Below are 16,443 nucleotides of genomic sequence, written 5' to 3'. Positions count from 1 at the left end.
AGATCAACTAAAGAGAGCGGACAGCAAAGCCCGTCAATCGCGACACACTTTTCACGCAGTAATGATCCCTTTTCACGAAGCGCACTGAGAAGCGTTCCGAGTTACGGTAGCTGCTGTTACACTCTGGAACACGCCTCCTGGAATAGTAATGGTATTTGGAATTAATCTGATGAGTCAAGTCATTCGTTTGAAGAATGCCCATCGGAGAACTATGTTTCCAACAACTATCATGCAAAAGAATTTTACGGAATTGGAAGAAGTCGGCGAAGTTTGTCTGAAAAATCGAAATGCCTAGCACAACAATAAGGGTTGATCTATCGATCAACCATGCTTAGTATTTAGGTGACCTGCTGGTGTTATGAAAATTTCTCACGCGAAGACGGGGCTCACCTTTAACAATGCTGTATGCCATGTCGTTGGATACATAGAGCGAGAATATAAACAAAAGCAGGCAAACAACAGATGAACTGAACCCTAGAAGGCGGTGATTATTCCAACAACCGTTATTTTCTCTTTTATGAATTATATTACCTTGTATAACAGTCTAATAATGAAATTAAATACCAGCATGTTTTAAACTTGTTTAACAAACTTATCCTTATCAAATAAAACTAAAGAAATACGTTATCATTCCAAAACGAATGTACCAAATCCAGTTCATGCACGTAAATATGGGTTTCAAAATTGCAGGGGAAAGGCGCTGTTAACAGCGCCATTCGGCCGATTTTTCTGGCAAGCGGACGGCAGACATCTTGGGTAATCGTTTAAAGCGCTATACAACAACGCTGTCGTCCTCGAAAGGCAAAATATCGCAAACCGATCGCTTTGCCCTTTGCAAATTGTTTCGGAGCTGGTGAAAATATGTATGTAGTATTCTTGATTGTGGTCAGATAGTTATGGCAGCAACGAGAAAATTGCAAGGTAACTATCGGTTGTTGATTCATCTGGACATACTAGTACAATAAGAAACTCATCCGACGTTTTTAGACGTCTGTCTTATCCCTTGTTTGGCGGTTATTTTACCGTCACATCAAAACAAACGTACAGATATGGTGTTCTTTCTTCACAAATGAGAGCTCTTGAATTTTACTTCATAGCTTTTTATTAACAAACAGAGACCTTTACTCATGACTTGTTTACATGTTCTGTTTTGCAGGTGAAATTGACCGCTGTTTGAAAAAAGTAACAGAGGGTGTTGAGTTGTTTGAGGACATTTGGCAAAAGGTTCACAATGCAGCCAACAGTAATCAGAAAGAGAAGTATGAGACTGATCTCAAGAAGGAGATCAAGAAGCTCCAACGGCTTCGGGACCAGATTAAATCCTGGATCCAGTCTGCTGAGATCAAAGACAAAAGCCAACTGGTGGAAAACAGAAAGCTCATTGAAACTGTAAGTCCTTTCACCCGATTGTTGTGCCAACTTCTTCAATCCTGACCTTTCATTTAGCAAATGGAGAGGTTCAAAATTGTTGAACGAGAAACAAAGACAAAAGCATATTCCAAGGAAGGACTGGGTGCAGCTCAAAAATTGGATCCAGCCCAGAAGGAGAGAGAAGATATCAGCCAGTGGCTTAATACTTCCATCGAAAACCTCAACATCCAAGTAAAAGCAAGATCCAGTAGTAGCTTTCTTTGTTTATTAAATGCTTGTGTTTTCATAACAGATCGACCAATTTGAATGTGAGATTGAGTCTTTGTTAGCAGCAAAGAAGAAAAAGTTAGACAAAGATAAGCAAGAGCGGCTAGATAAGCTTAAGGAGTTTTTGGAAAGGCACAGATTTCACATCCGAAAGCTGGAAACTCTATTACGAATGCTGGACAATTTGACAGTTGAAGTCAGCCAGGTGAATTTCATGAACATTTGAATCAATTCGTGATTTAAATAGTTAACAGTTTCACTTTCACATTAATATAGATTAAGAAAATCAAGGATGACATTGAGTATTACATTGAAGCAGCCTCTACGGAACCGGATTTCGAGGAGAATACGTATCTCTATGATGATATCAATTTCTTGGACGAGTTTGCGGACGTAGTCGGTACAGTTGGAGGTAATTTATTGTCTTCTTTTGTGCCTTTTTCCAATTAGCTGTTCTTTGATGAACCTAAAGTGGATCATGTCTGAAGGCTTGTAATTTACCAGACAGTGTCGTTTTTATTATTATTTTTCAGGCGACGGTAGCCACGAAGAAGGTAGCCCTTCCTCTCCAGGAACGGCTCCATCTCCCACTTCTTCTCCGGCGATGAATCACCAAGGCTCAGGAACCAACACCACCCCATCGAGTACGGGAACGGGAGCCCCGGCAACAACGCCGAACGATACGGAGGAGAGGCAAAAAAGGACGCATCGGTCCTCTACGGACGAATCGCATCCTCCCAAAACGCCAGCACAGGTGGCACCTGTCAAACCTGCTGCAATCAAAGCGCCGACGAAAACTGTCCTTACCACACCAATCAAATCCTCGGCAGCGGCAGGTTAGAATGATGCAATTTAGCCTGCCTATGTTACAGTGTTATTAACCGGTTTGGGCACACCTTCAGTATCTCATTCGACACCGAACAACAGCTCGCCAAGCTCAGGATCGACGATGTCCAACCACATTTCGACACCTTCAACTCCTCAAGTGAATGGCGCTGCATTAGGTAAGGAAAAAGCAAAACGTTTTCATTCAATATTTGTCTTTTAAGGCGACTATTGTTCCTTTTTTTTCGACAGCCTATAGCGCCGTGACAAGAGAAGAAGGTGTCCTCGGCAATTCCAATAACAGTTCGGGCCACGCCGAGTCGTCGCCCATCTCGCAACAGCAGTCACCAGCGGTGACGTCAACGGCGCAAGCCCCTGCGCCGCCTCCACCCCAACAACAACAACAGCAGCAGCAGCAGCAACCGACGGCCGTTCCTGTCGTGGTCCCGTCCAAGTTGAGTTCGTCTGCTTCGGTCGATTCGACTGGAACAGTGGCTTCGTCTATTAGCACCGCACCGTCCCCACTTCCTTCAGCTGCCACACCTCCATCGAGTAGTTCCGCCGCTGCTGTCGCCGCATCTTCCCTACCCTTAGTCAACGGCCCTTCGAATAAAACGGGAGCCGAGTCTATCTCATTGCGGGCTATGGCGCAAATTGCGGTGGACCAGCAGGTCGTCCAGCCAGCCGTTCCAACCAGTGACCCGACGGCGAACCTTCTTTTCTCGGAGAACAACATCAATAATAACAACAACAACAATCCCGGTGTTGTTGGCAGTGGTAGAACAGTTGGGACGACTTCTGGACAGCTTTCCGCGCCCAGCAGTCTCGTTCCGCCGCCGCCCGCGCCCACAGGCGAAGCTCACATTCCGCCTTTGCTCGGTGTCGCTCCACTCGGACCGGTGGCGCTCAGTAAAGAACAGCAGGTGCGCTTAATTCCTTAATGGATCTCATCAATGCCACCAAGATCGATTCGAATTAAAGAGTGCTTCTTTGTGCGATTTACAGATTCAACACCAGTCACTGGAAGCCGCATTCTATCACATGCCGCATCCATCCGACTCTGAACGGTTGAGGCACTACCTTCCAAGATCGCCCTACATGACGCCGCCCTATTATCCGCAGTCGGTGCCTCTGGCGTCGGATTCGCTGGATTTTTTCCATCGACTCTCGACCGAGACGCTCTTCTTCATCTTTTACTACTTGGAGGGCACCAAAGCCCAATACCTGGCCGCCAAGGCGTTGAAGAAGCAGTCATGGAGGTTCCACACCAAATACATGATGTGGTTCCAGAGGCACGAAGAACCTAAAACTATTACCGAGGAGTATGAACAGGTAATTTCGTTTTCGTTTCAATGATGATCGTGCATAAATGAGTGTTCTTTATCGGTTGATTGTTTTCTCGTGATTACAGGGCACTTATATCTACTTTGACTATGAGAAGTGGGGCCAGAGGAAAAAGGAGGGCTTCACGTTCGAGTACCGATTTCTCGAGGATCGAGATCTCAACTAGCCTAGCCTTCAGACACGAGTTCATTGACAAAGCTAAATGCACGAAGGGAAAGAAGAAGAAAACCAGAGGAAAAAAAATCAGCGACTTGTGAGCGAAAGAATGGGAAAAAAAGGAATTAACATCGATGGCTAAAAAAAACGTTCTGATTGGGTGTGTGTGTTCAAACCGTATGTATATCTCAGTGGAACAATGGAGCGAAACAAAGTTGCATTGAAAAAAAAAACAAAAAACAAAAACAACAAAAAAAGAAAAAAAAACGATAAAAATTGAAGACAACCTCATCTCTCTAAAGTCTAAACACAGTTAAGGAAGCAGCAAAGAGTTTGATGCATTGTGATGCGGATCCTGTTGCGACTTTGCCACCAGATGACTCCATCTCCCTCCGTAATAGCCCAGTTTCTTTTTTGAAAAAACAATTCCTCCTACTACCCTCCCCTACACATTTTTTGTTGGGCCCAAGAAAAAACTCACGAGAAAATCATCAGCGAAAATATCCGAGAACTAAGGACTGTCAACTTACAAACCGTTTTTATTTCGATTTTTTTTTTCCTTTACTCAAATATTTCTGTGGTGAAGTTTGTTACAATTTTTCCTTCCGTCGGGCGTGGCTTTGGCCTTTTTTTTCGGGGTGGTAGTACCGGAGAAAGATTCGGCACGCCTCCCTTACCCTCCTCCGAGTCACGTGACGCAACAACAGCAGCAGCAATGTGAATTGATATAAAAAGGAAAAATACATTGCCTATTTCTTTGTGTACAATGTACATTTTACGTTGAAATTCTATTTGAATTTTGACTGAATTGGGAAAAAGTTTTACAAATGGACTGAATAGATAGCCTACACAATTGTTTATTTGAGAGATATCACTGCCTATTCAAGTCCTCACCGACAATACGCTGGAACAAATTTTTATCTAGAATTTGACCGTATTTTACACTTAAGTACAAATTAGGGGTCGATTTATCAACAAACGAAAATTTTACGAAGGCATCAGAGATATTTTCGCCGATATCATACGGAGGAACGATATCGTTGATGTGCCGTATCATATCTTTTCGGTTTCCCCAAAAATTTAAATAAGCAATTTTTACCTCATCGGTAGCGGGATTAACGTACAAAATTCCAATTAATTTGCGGAAAAATTCGCCCATGATACCCAACATTGTAAGGGAAACTGTACAAATAGTTAAAGGAATAAACAGTTCCGCTTGTGTTGCTACTGATGCCCCGGTAAGACACAAAACCACTGCAGTTTGGTACAATTTTAGCCTGCATAGTACCCTGGCATGAACTATATAAGGTAATTTATAGACTGGTTTGAAATTCTTGAATTCCTCAGATGTTCTAGTAGTTTGCTGGCTGGTGTAGCATTGAGATGTGTGTGTGATGTGTCTGAAGAGGGTTTGGTTTCTAGCTGTGCGGTGCACTAGTGCCAGCAAGGAGTTGACCCTGCTCACCAACATATTTTGCTTCCACAACTCAACCAAAATGTTCTGATATATAAATAACCCTATAAAATATTTGCAGAAAGAAAAAAAACGAATAAATAAAATACCATTGAGACAATTTAGCAAAAACACGTTTGTTTATCCTCGTCAGGAAATGCAAAAGCTTCATCTGTTGACTACAAACGAAGTAAAACAATTTTTAAGATACATTACGCTTCTTTACAATTACTTTTTTTTTTAGCGAAAGCCAAATATTTCAATATTTCTTACTAACTATGACTATTTCTTTTGACACCTACTATTGTTTTGTTATTCTGAAGCAGACGAATTTTCTAATATTTGGTGAAGAATTCCGAACGCACCACGGCATCAAAGGAAAAATTGCCTTCTTTTCTGTAGCCATTATTTAGTGTTATTACTCAAAAACTATAAACTCTACGTAAAAACAACTTCCATTTTCGTTTTCCTTGGTTAATTTTGAATCAGAATCATATATAGTTATCTAGATTTAATGATATTATTTTTTAATAGGAAAAAATTTTAAGCCCGACAAAATAAGCCCGGCCTTCTGTTATTATTTTTTTTTAATTCAAAAACCATAAGACAAATTAAAAAATAAAATTTTTATATTTATATATGGCAATCCGTTTTACACAAAAAAAAAAAAAAAATTCGCCAAAAAAAAAAAAAAAAATCACACTTTTTTCTTTTTTTCCGACACGTAGCCATCTACCGCTCAGACTCGTTATTACTGGCGTAGGCAATTTCAGTCCATTGGATGCCATTCGCAGTTAGTTCAGTAGCGTGGATGGAGAGAATAACGCGTGGCTGGAGGAACAATTGAAAAATGGATAAGATAATACAACAAAAGGATGGTAAGTATAAACATTATTATATTGGTTTTCAATTATTAATTATTGTTTATTAGATCAAATTATGAAGCTGCAGGCCCAATTATTGGAACAACACAAAATATTAGATAACAGCAAAGCTAAGGATGGTAAGGGCTTATACGTAATGATTCTATTTATTTGCTTTTATTCATTTGTGTTTTGTAGCTCAAATTTTGCGTCTACAAGCTCAGCTAGGGGAAAAGAACAAATTGGAATGGAACAGTTTCCAAACAGTGAAGGAGGTTTTTCCAAACTCATCCCTAACTGAACATGAGGATGAATTGGCATTAGGCGAACACAGTCAGGTACCTAAACTTTTCAAATAAGAATTCAAAATAAGTATAGAATTTTAACAAACAATTATTTATTGCTTAGTTATTCAGTCTACCACCTGACAGTGTGTTAAAGTTAAATTCTGTTACTGCTGCACTAAAAGAATTGTTAGTAATAAGTCCATGCAGCGAAGGAATTGAACAATTGTGGGACCGTATTTGGGCTGAAAATGGGTGTGGTATGGAAACCCAGAAATAGCATGAGTTCAACATAAAACATGAATTAGGTACTTTTCGGTTTTTTGTCTATCGAAACAGTATTTTTAATGCTATTATTTTGCATTCACAGAATTCTAGTGGGGGATCAAGTCAAGTCTAGAAGTGTTACAGGATGGAAGAGTGAGCCTACAGTTGAAAAACACTGAAAGTGCATTACCATTAAGGTATGAGGTAAAGTAATAGAGTATGCAAATTGTCTAATGAGAAGTACCATCTTGTGTGAATGAATCCTGTGTAACAGCAATCCTTTATAGTTCTGTTATAGCTAGAAACCTCAAATAATTCTGCTTCTCTTGCTAAAGAACAACTTGTCCTTCACACTCAGAGTGTTGTTGAAGCTGGGTACTTAAATGGCCCTAAAGATGTTTCACTTCACTGGCATTGCAGCGATGAACATCATACATGGACTCTTTAGGTATGAAAGGAATTTTCTTGAAAAATTTTTGAATTTATGATGAAGTTTTTCTCCTCCTTTTTGCCAACCATGTCTAATCTACAAAAAAAATTTTATCCAATAGGAAAGGATTTTCAGCATACTGGGAACACAACTATCAACAATGCAACATTCTAGGGGTGTTATTTTATCCTTCAAGAGCCTTATACAATGATTTTCATCTACAATTTGTATGGCTTTTCCCGAGCTTCTGCCAGAAGTTGAATCTATGAGTCATGTAAGTCACATGAGCAACAATTGAGATGCTTAATGGTGTTGTTTTTCTTTTCTCAGTGTAGGTTAATAGTAACATTGGATCTGAAAAGATTCTTGGTTGGGGCAAGACACTGAATAAATTGTATTGATTGGATGGATGACATGACATTGCTATACTTAATTCGGATTCCCCAGACGGTATTTGATATTACAAAAATTGAAGTGCATATCTGGGCTCCCTTCTTTTCTGAAGCCCCGTTTCCCCTTGACTCATAATAAGCCCGTAGGGTGTCATGCCCCTACTGTACGGTATATATAAAAACAACATATACCGAGGTTTGGAGGGCTCTGGCCGGAAAGGGGACGTGGGGTGCCGCTTCGTCCGATGATGTGTTCACGGAGGGTGACGTGGCTGCCCACAAATCCGAACTAAAGGTTAATCGCTCCTGTAAAAATGTTCCAAATCTTCAGCTCTTCTTCCGGCTTCTCTTAGCCAATCACCGGGTAATCTCCCCGGTGGGTCAACAAGGCAGTGTCTCCCCCTGCCTGGGTTGACGGCAACTTTTGAAAGGGCTATTGTGCCTTTTTAAAGTTGCAAAAATAATTGTAATGTGCAGAGAATTGTCAATAAAATTTTTTTTATAAAATATTTTTTGCAAAATTCGTTTCTTTCATTGTCTGTGTTATCTTTGTTCACACATTTATCATTTTTTTTTTTTGGCTTTGCTTTATTTGTTTTTGTCACATTTGATGGTAAGGTGACGGGTATTGGTTTATCGTTTATCTGTAAGCATTCTATTATTATCCAGGGATCGAACCCTGGATGTTTGGCATACGTCGCCGATGCTCTACCAATGAGCCACGAATCATATGATTTTAAGTTGACTTTTTTTTCTAGTCACTTGTGGACTTGCATTTACACTTAGAATAAAACTGAAATGCAATTCTGCAATATACTCTTCTACATTATTTTACTTCATTTTTACACATCTACTGAGGTTTGAACCCAGGGTAACAGGTATCGCAGATAAAAGCTCTACCACAGAGCTAAGAACCTTATGGAAGCAATAGAAAGATAAACATATAGTTGTGAAAGACTGCATAAACATCCTAGACGATAACATATGATATGCGATAATAAAATATTTAGATATATCTCGTGGCTCAATGTTAGAGCATCGGCGTTGCACGCTGAATGTCTGGGGATCGGTTCCCATACGAGTAAAACAAAATACAAAATTACTTCAGATTGTTCCTTAAATCTAAGTTGAAGAATTCAAAGAGTGTAATAAATAATACTTACAGATAAACGATAAACCAATGGAAACAATGCTTACCATCAAAGGTGACAAAAACAATAAAGGTGAATTAACCAAGCTAAATATAAAAAGTGTAAAGTGTGAACACAGCGAATACAGACAATGAAAGAAACGAATTTTGCAAAAAATATTTTATAAAAAAAATTTTATTGACAATTCTCTGCACATTACAATTATTTTTGCAACTTTAAAAAGGCACAATAGCCCTTTCAAAAGTTGCCGTCAACCCAGGCAGGGGGAGACACTGCCTTGTTGACCCACCGGGGAGATTACCCGGTGATTGGCTAAGAGAAGCCGGAAGAAGAGCTGAAGATTTGGAACATTTTTACAGGAGCGATTAACCTTTAGTTCGGATTTGTGGGCAGCCACGTCACCCTCCGTGAACACATCATCGGACGAAGCGGCACCCCACGTCCCCTTTCCGGCCAGAGCCCTCCAAACCTCGGTATATGTTGTTTTTATATATACCGTACAGTAGGGGCATGGCCCCCTACGGGCTTATTATGAGTCAAGGGGAAACGGGGCTTCAGAAAAGAAGGGAGCCCAGATATGCACTTCAATTTTTTTAATATCAAATACCGTCTGGGGAATCCGAATTAAGTATAGCAATGTCATGTTATCCATCCAATCAATACAATTTATTCAGTGTCTTGCCCCAACCAAGAATCTTTTCAGATCCAATGTTACTATTAACCTATATTGAGAAAAGAAAAACAACACCGTTAAACACATCAATTGTTGATCATGGAACTTACATGACTCATAGATTCAACTTCTGGTGGAAGCTTGGGAAAGGACATACAAATTGCAGATTAACTTCATTGTATAAGGCTCTTGAATGATAAACTAGCACCTGTAGAATGTTGCATTGTTGATAGTTGTGTTCCCAGTACATGAAAATCCTTTCCTATTGGATAAAATTTTTTTTGGTAGATAAGACCTGGTTGGCAAAAAGGAGGAGAAATTCTTCGTCATAAATTCAAAATTATTTGAAGAAAAATCCTTTCATACCTAAAGAGTCCATGTATGATGTTCATCTCTGCAATAGCAGCAAAATTAAAACATCTTTAGGGCCATTTAAGTACCCAGTTTCCCCAACACTCTGAACGTAAAGGACAAGTTGTTCTTAAGACAGAGAAGCAAAATTATTTGAGGCTTCTAGCTGTGATAGAACTATAAAGGATTGCTGTTGTACTGGATTCATTAACACAAGATGGTACTTCTCATTAGGCAATTTGCATTACTCTATTAATTTACCTCACACCTTATGGTAATGCACTCTCAGTGTTTTTTCATTTGTAGGCTCACTCTTCCATCCCGTAACACTTCCGGACTTGATTTGATCCCCCGTTAAAATCTGTGAATGCAAAATAATAGCATTAAAAATACTTTTTCGATAGACAAAAAACCGAAAAGTACCTAATCCATGTTTCATGTTGAACTTGTGCCATTTCTGGGTTTCTGTACCACACCCATTTTCGGCCCAAATACGTTCCCACAATTGTTCAGTTCCTTCACTGCATGAGCTTATTACTAACGATTCCTTTAGTGCAGCACTAACAGAATTTAAATTTAACACACTGTCATGTGGTGGACTGAATAACTAAGCAATAAATAACTGTTTTTTAAAATTCTATACTTATTTTGAATTCTTATTTGAAAACTTTAGGTACCTGGCTGTGTTCGCCTAATGCCAACTCATCCTCACGTTCAGTTACAGATGAGTTTTGAAAAACCTCCTTCACTGTTTGGAAACTGTTCCGTTCCAATCTGTTCTTTTCCCCTAGCTGAGCTTGAAGACTCAAAATTTGAGCTACAAAACACGAATGAATAAAAGCAAATAAATAGAATCATTACGTGTTAGGCCTACGATCCTTAGCTTTGTTATCTAATATTTTGTGTTGTTCCAATAACTGGGCCTGCAGCTTCATAATTTGATCTAATAAACAATAATTAATAATTGAAAACCAATATAATAATGTTTATACTTACCATTTTTTTGTTTTATTATCTTATCCATTTTTCAATTGTTCCTCCAGCCACGCGTTGTTCTCCAGCCACGCTACTCAATTAACTGCTAATGGGATACAATTAACTCAAATTGCTTACATGCCTGTAATAACGAAACCGACTGATAGATGGCTACGGGTAGAAAAAAGAGAAAAAAGTGCGATTTTTTTTTTCCGCCATTTTTTTTTTTTATGTAAACTATGGCATATGGCAATGCGTTTTACATAAAAAAAAAAATAAAAAAAACCAAAAATTAAAAAATTTTTATAAAAAGAATTTATTGACAATTCTCTGCACAATACAAATATTTTTGCAACTTTAAAAAGGCATAATAGCCCTTTCAATAGTTGCCATCAACCCAGGCAGGGGGAGACACTGCCTTGTTGACCCACCAGGGAGATTACCCGGTGATTGACTAAGAGAAGCCGGAAGAAGAGCTGAAGATTTGGAACATTTTTACTGGAGCGATTAACCTTTAATTCGGATTTGTGGGTAGCCACGTCGCCCTCCGTGAACACATCATCGGACTAAGCGGACCCCCACGTCCCCTTTCCGGCCAGAGCCCTCCAAACCTCGGTATATGTTATTTTTATATATACCGTACAGTAGGGGCATGACCCCCTACGGGCTTATTATGAGTCAAGGGGAAACGGGGCTACGGAAAGGAAGGGAGCCCAGATATGCAATTCAATTTTTAAAATATAAAATACCGTCTCGGGAATCCAAATTAAGTATAGAAATGTCATGTCATCCATTTAATCATTACAATTTATTCAGTGTCTTGCCCCAACCAAGAATCTTTTCAGATCCAATGTTACTATTAACCTATGCTGAGAAAAGAAAAACAACACCATTAAGCATCTCAATTGTTGCTCATGTGACTTACATGACTTATAGATTCAACTTCTGGCAGAAGCTTGGGAAAGGCCATACAAATTGCAGATGAAAATCATTGTATAAGGCTCTTGAATGATAAAATAGCACCCCAAGAATGTTGCATTGTTGATAGTTGTGTTCCCAGTATGCGGAAAATCCTTTCCTATTGGATAATTTTTTTTGTAGATTAGACATGGTAGGCAAAAAGGAGGAGAAATGCTTCGTCATAAATTCAAAAAAATTTCAAGAATATTGCTTTCATACCTAAAAAGTCCATGTATGATGTTCATCGCTGCAATACCAAAGAAATGAAACATCGTTAGGGCCATTTAAGTACCTAGCTTCACCAACACTCTGAACGTAAAGGACAAGTTGTTCTTTAGCAAGAGAAGCAGAATTATTTGAGGCTTCTAGCTGTGACAGAACTATAAAGGATTGCTGTTACACAGGATTCATTCACACAAGATGGTACTTCTCATTAGACAATTTGCATACTCTATTACTTTACCTCATACCTTAATGGTAATGCACTTTCAGTGTTTTTCAACTGTAGGCTCACTCTTCCATCCTGTAACACTTCCAGACTTGACTTGATCCCCCACTAAAATTCTGTGAATGCAAAATAATAGCATTAAAAATACTTTTTCGATAGACAAAAAACCGAAAAGTACCTAATTCATGTTTATGTTGAACTCGTGCCATTTCTGGGTTTCCGTACCAAACTCATTTTCAGCCCAAATACAGTTCCACAATTGTTCACTTCCTTCGCTGCATGGACTTATTACTAACAATTCTTTTAGTGCAGCACTAACAGAATTTAACTTTAACACACTGTCAGGTGGTAGACTGAATAACTTAACAATAAATAATTGTTTGTTAAAATTCTATACTTATTTTCAATTCTTATTTGAAAAGTTTAGGTACCTGACTGTGTTCACCTAATGCCAATTCATCCTCATGTTCAGTTAGGGATGAGTTTGGAAAAACCTCCTTCAATGTTTGGAAACTGTTCCGTTCCAATTTGTTCTTTTCCTCTAGCTGAGCTTGTAGACTCAAAATTTGAGCTACAAAACACAAATGAATAAAAGCAAATCAATAGAATCATTACATATTAGGCCTTACCATCTTTAGCTTTGCTGTTCTCTAATATTTTGTGTTGTTCCAATAATTGGGCCTGCAGCTTCATAATTTGATCTAATAAACAATAATTAATAATTGAAAACCAATATAATAATCTTGATACTTACCATCCTTTTGTTGTATTATCTTATCCATTTTTCATTTGTTCCTCCAGCTACGCGTTATTCTCCATCCACGCTACTGAACTAACTGCGAATGGCATCCAATTGTCTGAAATTGCCTACGCCAGTAATAACGAGTCTGAGCGGTAGATGGCTACGTGTCGGAAAAAAAGAAAAAAGTGCGATTTTTTTTTTCCGACATTTTTTTTTTTTTTTATGTAAAACGGATTGCCGTAAATATAAAGTTTATTTTTTAATTTGCCTTATGGTTTTTGAATTAAAAAAAAAAAAATAACAGAAGGCCGGGCTTATTTTGTCGGGCTTAAAATTTTTTCCTATTAAAAAATAATATCATTAAATCTAGATAACTATACATGATTCTGATTCAAAATTTACCATGGAAAACGAAATGGAATTTGTTTTTACGTAGAGTTTATAGTTTTGGAGTAATCTAAAATATTGAATTAGTATGTGCGCGAATCGAAACTATTACTAGCGCGCCAGTACGCTACAGCGCTAACGTGAGACATCAAACTTCTTTGATTCGGTGTAGTGCTGATCTCTGTAGTTGTAATGGCGTCGATATGTCTACCGCTGGATGGCAGCATTATTTGGCGGGATAACGATTAGCAAATTGCTTTAGAACACAGCTTAAAATTTTTGAAATAGCTTAGGAATATAGCAATAGCTGGAGGACTGATACTATGGTTGGGTTACAGGACTAGATGACTGATAACTTGTTGTGAGGGGACGAAAATGGCCCGAAATAATTTCCATGCATATGCGACTCTCCTCTTGCTATGAACAAAGACTGTCTGATATAGAAATAAAGAAAGGCTAAATGAAACACTGTAATTTATTCAAACATTTTTGTCCATGAGTTCCATAATTTAAATCTTAGTAGTTTCAATGGCACAGCGGATTCGAAGGATTGCAAATGGCAACAACCTGTTCAATAGAAGACCAAAAAGCATAATATTTAACCAGAATCCTAGGTTGAATATTTGGCTTTTTCAATATGAAAAATTCAGTATAAGCCAAAATAAATAGATTTTTGCAAGTTCTTTCATTTATTTTTTTAAATACGAAAGCAATGATAGAATCCATCGTACGTGTTGGTAAGTCCAAGTGCATACAGTCCACCATTTGACATCATTCATTCGTCCCTTATCGAGGTGAGCACCACCGGCATACTTTTGTTAGAGTAAAGCTTGAGCAACAACACTACCGAACGCAATAGTGCTCGTCAACAAGATAATCATACGACACTTTGACTGCGTTGGTGTGGCCGATAGCTCGAAAAACAAAACAAACAACCGGGAGGATTGAGTACGGAGCAGCCGTTAGAATATAACAACCAATAGCACAGTAGACGATAGAACACCAACCCCCATAAAACGTATATTAAACTACTTGAAAACAAAATCTAAGCTATCATAAGCATTCTTGTAAGCTTTAGTAGTTATATAATGCACGTAGCAATTGTCAACCGACTGATTAAGACAAACCTGCAGATTGTGCCAGTCCGTATAAATAAGGCATCACTACGGAAGCCAAAGTTGTCCTAAAAAACAGTCCTGACGAAACGAACTGAAGATGACTTCTCGCCTGTTTTCTGTATCGCTCATGGTGAGCGCCCTCGTTTTCGGCCTTGTCGACAGTCAAATTATTTCAGTAAGTCTCGCTTTATTTCTTGTTGCTCCTTTCGCAAACCCATATTGAATTTCATGGTTTCGATTACCCATTGTAATATATTCACGGTTACGGATTGGCTGTGCAACTATCACTTTCGTACTTTAAATTGCAATAATTTCATGAACTATTCCATGTCTTGCGATTGACCAAAAAATATTCACCTTGTACGACAGGTAACAAATGGAGAAGTTGAAGGAGACTGGGGACCAATGGATTCGTGTCCGGGCGTATCACGGGCCGTCTACTACTCCACCCGTAACGATGCGAACCAAGGAACGGACTTCACTTCACTGAATGCGATTCAGTTAACTTGCGACAATGGTGGCGGAACCATCATTACTTCGACTGAAGGACTTGTTGGACAAATGGGCCCAGGCCGCGGGTGCGCTGCAGGAGCGTTCCTTTCTGCTTTCCAATTGAAAGTCCAGCCGAACGGGGTTGATGCCGATAACACCGCAGCCAACAGCATTCGTTTCCGATGCACGGACGGTGTTGAATTAGCTAGCGTGGGAAACCAAATTGGCGTTTTCGGCGAGTACAGTGCTGATTGCCCGAATGGAATCTGCGGAATCCAGACCCGCGTGAAACCCTTTGATGCTGCAACAGACAACACGGCTCTTAATGATGTCCGTTTTGAATGCTGCGCTTAAATGTCGATGATTGATTCCCAGACAAATTTTACCTATGCACGGCCACCTTAATATCATCTAAAAATATCTTTTGAAATTAAAGGCAAATAAAACGTTAATTCGATTCTTACACCAGTCTTGCAACCTAAATCCTTTGGAGATTAGACTACTAAAAATAGTTTATCATGGGCTACGATGCTACGTGCAGCTTTTGTTTTCATAAAGTGATCTATATTATTGACACTGCTTTGAGTTGTCCAATGATCAAAACAACTTATCAAGGAACAACCATGTCAGTTGTTGATTGACGTCATCGATAACGGAAGAGGACGAAAATAACATTTTACTACTCACCTGTAGTTGGTAAACAGTCGTCTTATAAAAATACGACCCAAAGTCCCAACTTTTTGTAACAGCTTTCTTAAAAAATTATGTGACTCCTGTCTACTAAACATTAACGAAGTAATTTTTGTTTTCAATATGTAAAAATTTATTTTATTAACCATGTCGTCTAAAGGCCCACTTCTTTTATTTTGAGTAAATTTTTCAAGAAAATATTGGACATTGTAAAAACTATTCTATTGTTACTATTAATTCACAGTTGATTGTATTACTTGACATACCTTTAACACAGAAGGAATGATAAAGGCACAATATTTGTCGATATAAGTTGATAGGGGTAGAGACGTTGACAGACAAGCAGCAGAAACTCAAGAGAAGCAGTTACACACGCCACGTCATAAGAGAGGTTACAGGGTTGGGACATCACCTAAGGCTAAACAGTAATAATGGACGCAGGTAATACTAAACAGTATTAGTTATCAATTGAGGTTTACTTTTTCCAACAGAAGCGTTACCTAAACGTTTACCGTCTATCTCTACAAGTAGTCAGCGATAAACATAAATGTCGAGAAACGCCGTTGCTCGACAACATTAGTACATTCGTTTTTTGGAATCGTTAGTCATAAAAACATCATAAAAATATTACCCCATAGCGTTGCGGAAAGAACGACATATCATTTATATATATATATCTTAGTCATTTATAAATGACTAAGCAATTTTAATGCCTTGTCATTTTTTCTCCTCTGAGCTTTCTATCGCTTTCTATTGGATTGCCATAGGGAAAGCTTTAGATTATTGCCTTTTCCTTCCATTTAT

General features: G+C 38.7%; 2 protein-coding genes and 3 long non-coding RNA genes across 5 annotated transcripts; 3 read left to right on the top strand and 2 right to left on the bottom strand.

The window, feature by feature from the left end:
• Positions 1–729: 729 nt before the first annotated feature.
• Positions 730–4,254, top strand: LOC130689187 (CCR4-NOT transcription complex subunit 3-like). Its single transcript, XM_057512208.2, has 10 exons — positions 730–921; positions 1,157–1,389; positions 1,447–1,602; positions 1,664–1,843; positions 1,915–2,050; positions 2,172–2,474; positions 2,541–2,642; positions 2,716–3,386; positions 3,469–3,795; positions 3,875–4,254. The coding sequence occupies exons 1-10, from the start codon at positions 897–899 to the stop codon at positions 3,971–3,973; spliced, it is 2,232 nt and encodes a 743-aa protein (XP_057368191.1). The 5' UTR covers positions 730–896; the 3' UTR covers positions 3,974–4,254.
• Positions 4,255–6,509: 2,255 nt separating this feature from the next.
• On the top strand, positions 6,510–7,657 carry LOC130689232 (uncharacterized). The gene is made up of 4 exons (XR_009421801.1): positions 6,510–6,617; positions 6,688–6,871; positions 6,934–7,278; positions 7,382–7,657. It is a non-coding gene; the product is annotated as an uncharacterized LOC130689232 (long non-coding RNA).
• A 2,599-nt stretch (positions 7,658–10,256) lies between these two features.
• On the bottom strand, positions 10,257–10,955 carry LOC132088335 (uncharacterized). The gene is made up of 3 exons (XR_009421819.1): positions 10,824–10,955; positions 10,505–10,770; positions 10,257–10,434 (listed from the first exon to the last, which is right to left on the bottom strand). It is a non-coding gene; the product is annotated as an uncharacterized LOC132088335 (long non-coding RNA).
• Positions 10,956–12,067: 1,112 nt separating this feature from the next.
• LOC130689246 (uncharacterized) lies at positions 12,068–12,740 on the bottom strand. Its single transcript, XR_009000679.2, has 3 exons — positions 12,642–12,740; positions 12,389–12,571; positions 12,068–12,326 (listed from the first exon to the last, which is right to left on the bottom strand). It is a non-coding gene; the product is annotated as an uncharacterized LOC130689246 (long non-coding RNA).
• A 1,736-nt stretch (positions 12,741–14,476) lies between these two features.
• LOC130689222 (vitelline membrane outer layer protein 1 homolog) lies at positions 14,477–15,412 on the top strand. The gene is made up of 2 exons (XM_057512257.1): positions 14,477–14,632; positions 14,827–15,412. Exons 1-2 carry the CDS (start codon positions 14,555–14,557, stop codon positions 15,301–15,303), a joined length of 555 nt encoding a protein of 184 aa, XP_057368240.1. The 5' UTR covers positions 14,477–14,554; the 3' UTR covers positions 15,304–15,412.
• Positions 15,413–16,443: the final 1,031 nt, after the last annotated feature.

Source organism: Daphnia carinata, chromosome 9, assembly GCF_022539665.2.
Source record: "Daphnia carinata strain CSIRO-1 chromosome 9, CSIRO_AGI_Dcar_HiC_V3, whole genome shotgun sequence".
Lineage (NCBI taxonomy): Eukaryota > Metazoa > Arthropoda > Branchiopoda > Diplostraca > Daphniidae > Daphnia > Daphnia carinata.
This window is presented reverse-complemented; position numbering and strand designations above follow the sequence as displayed.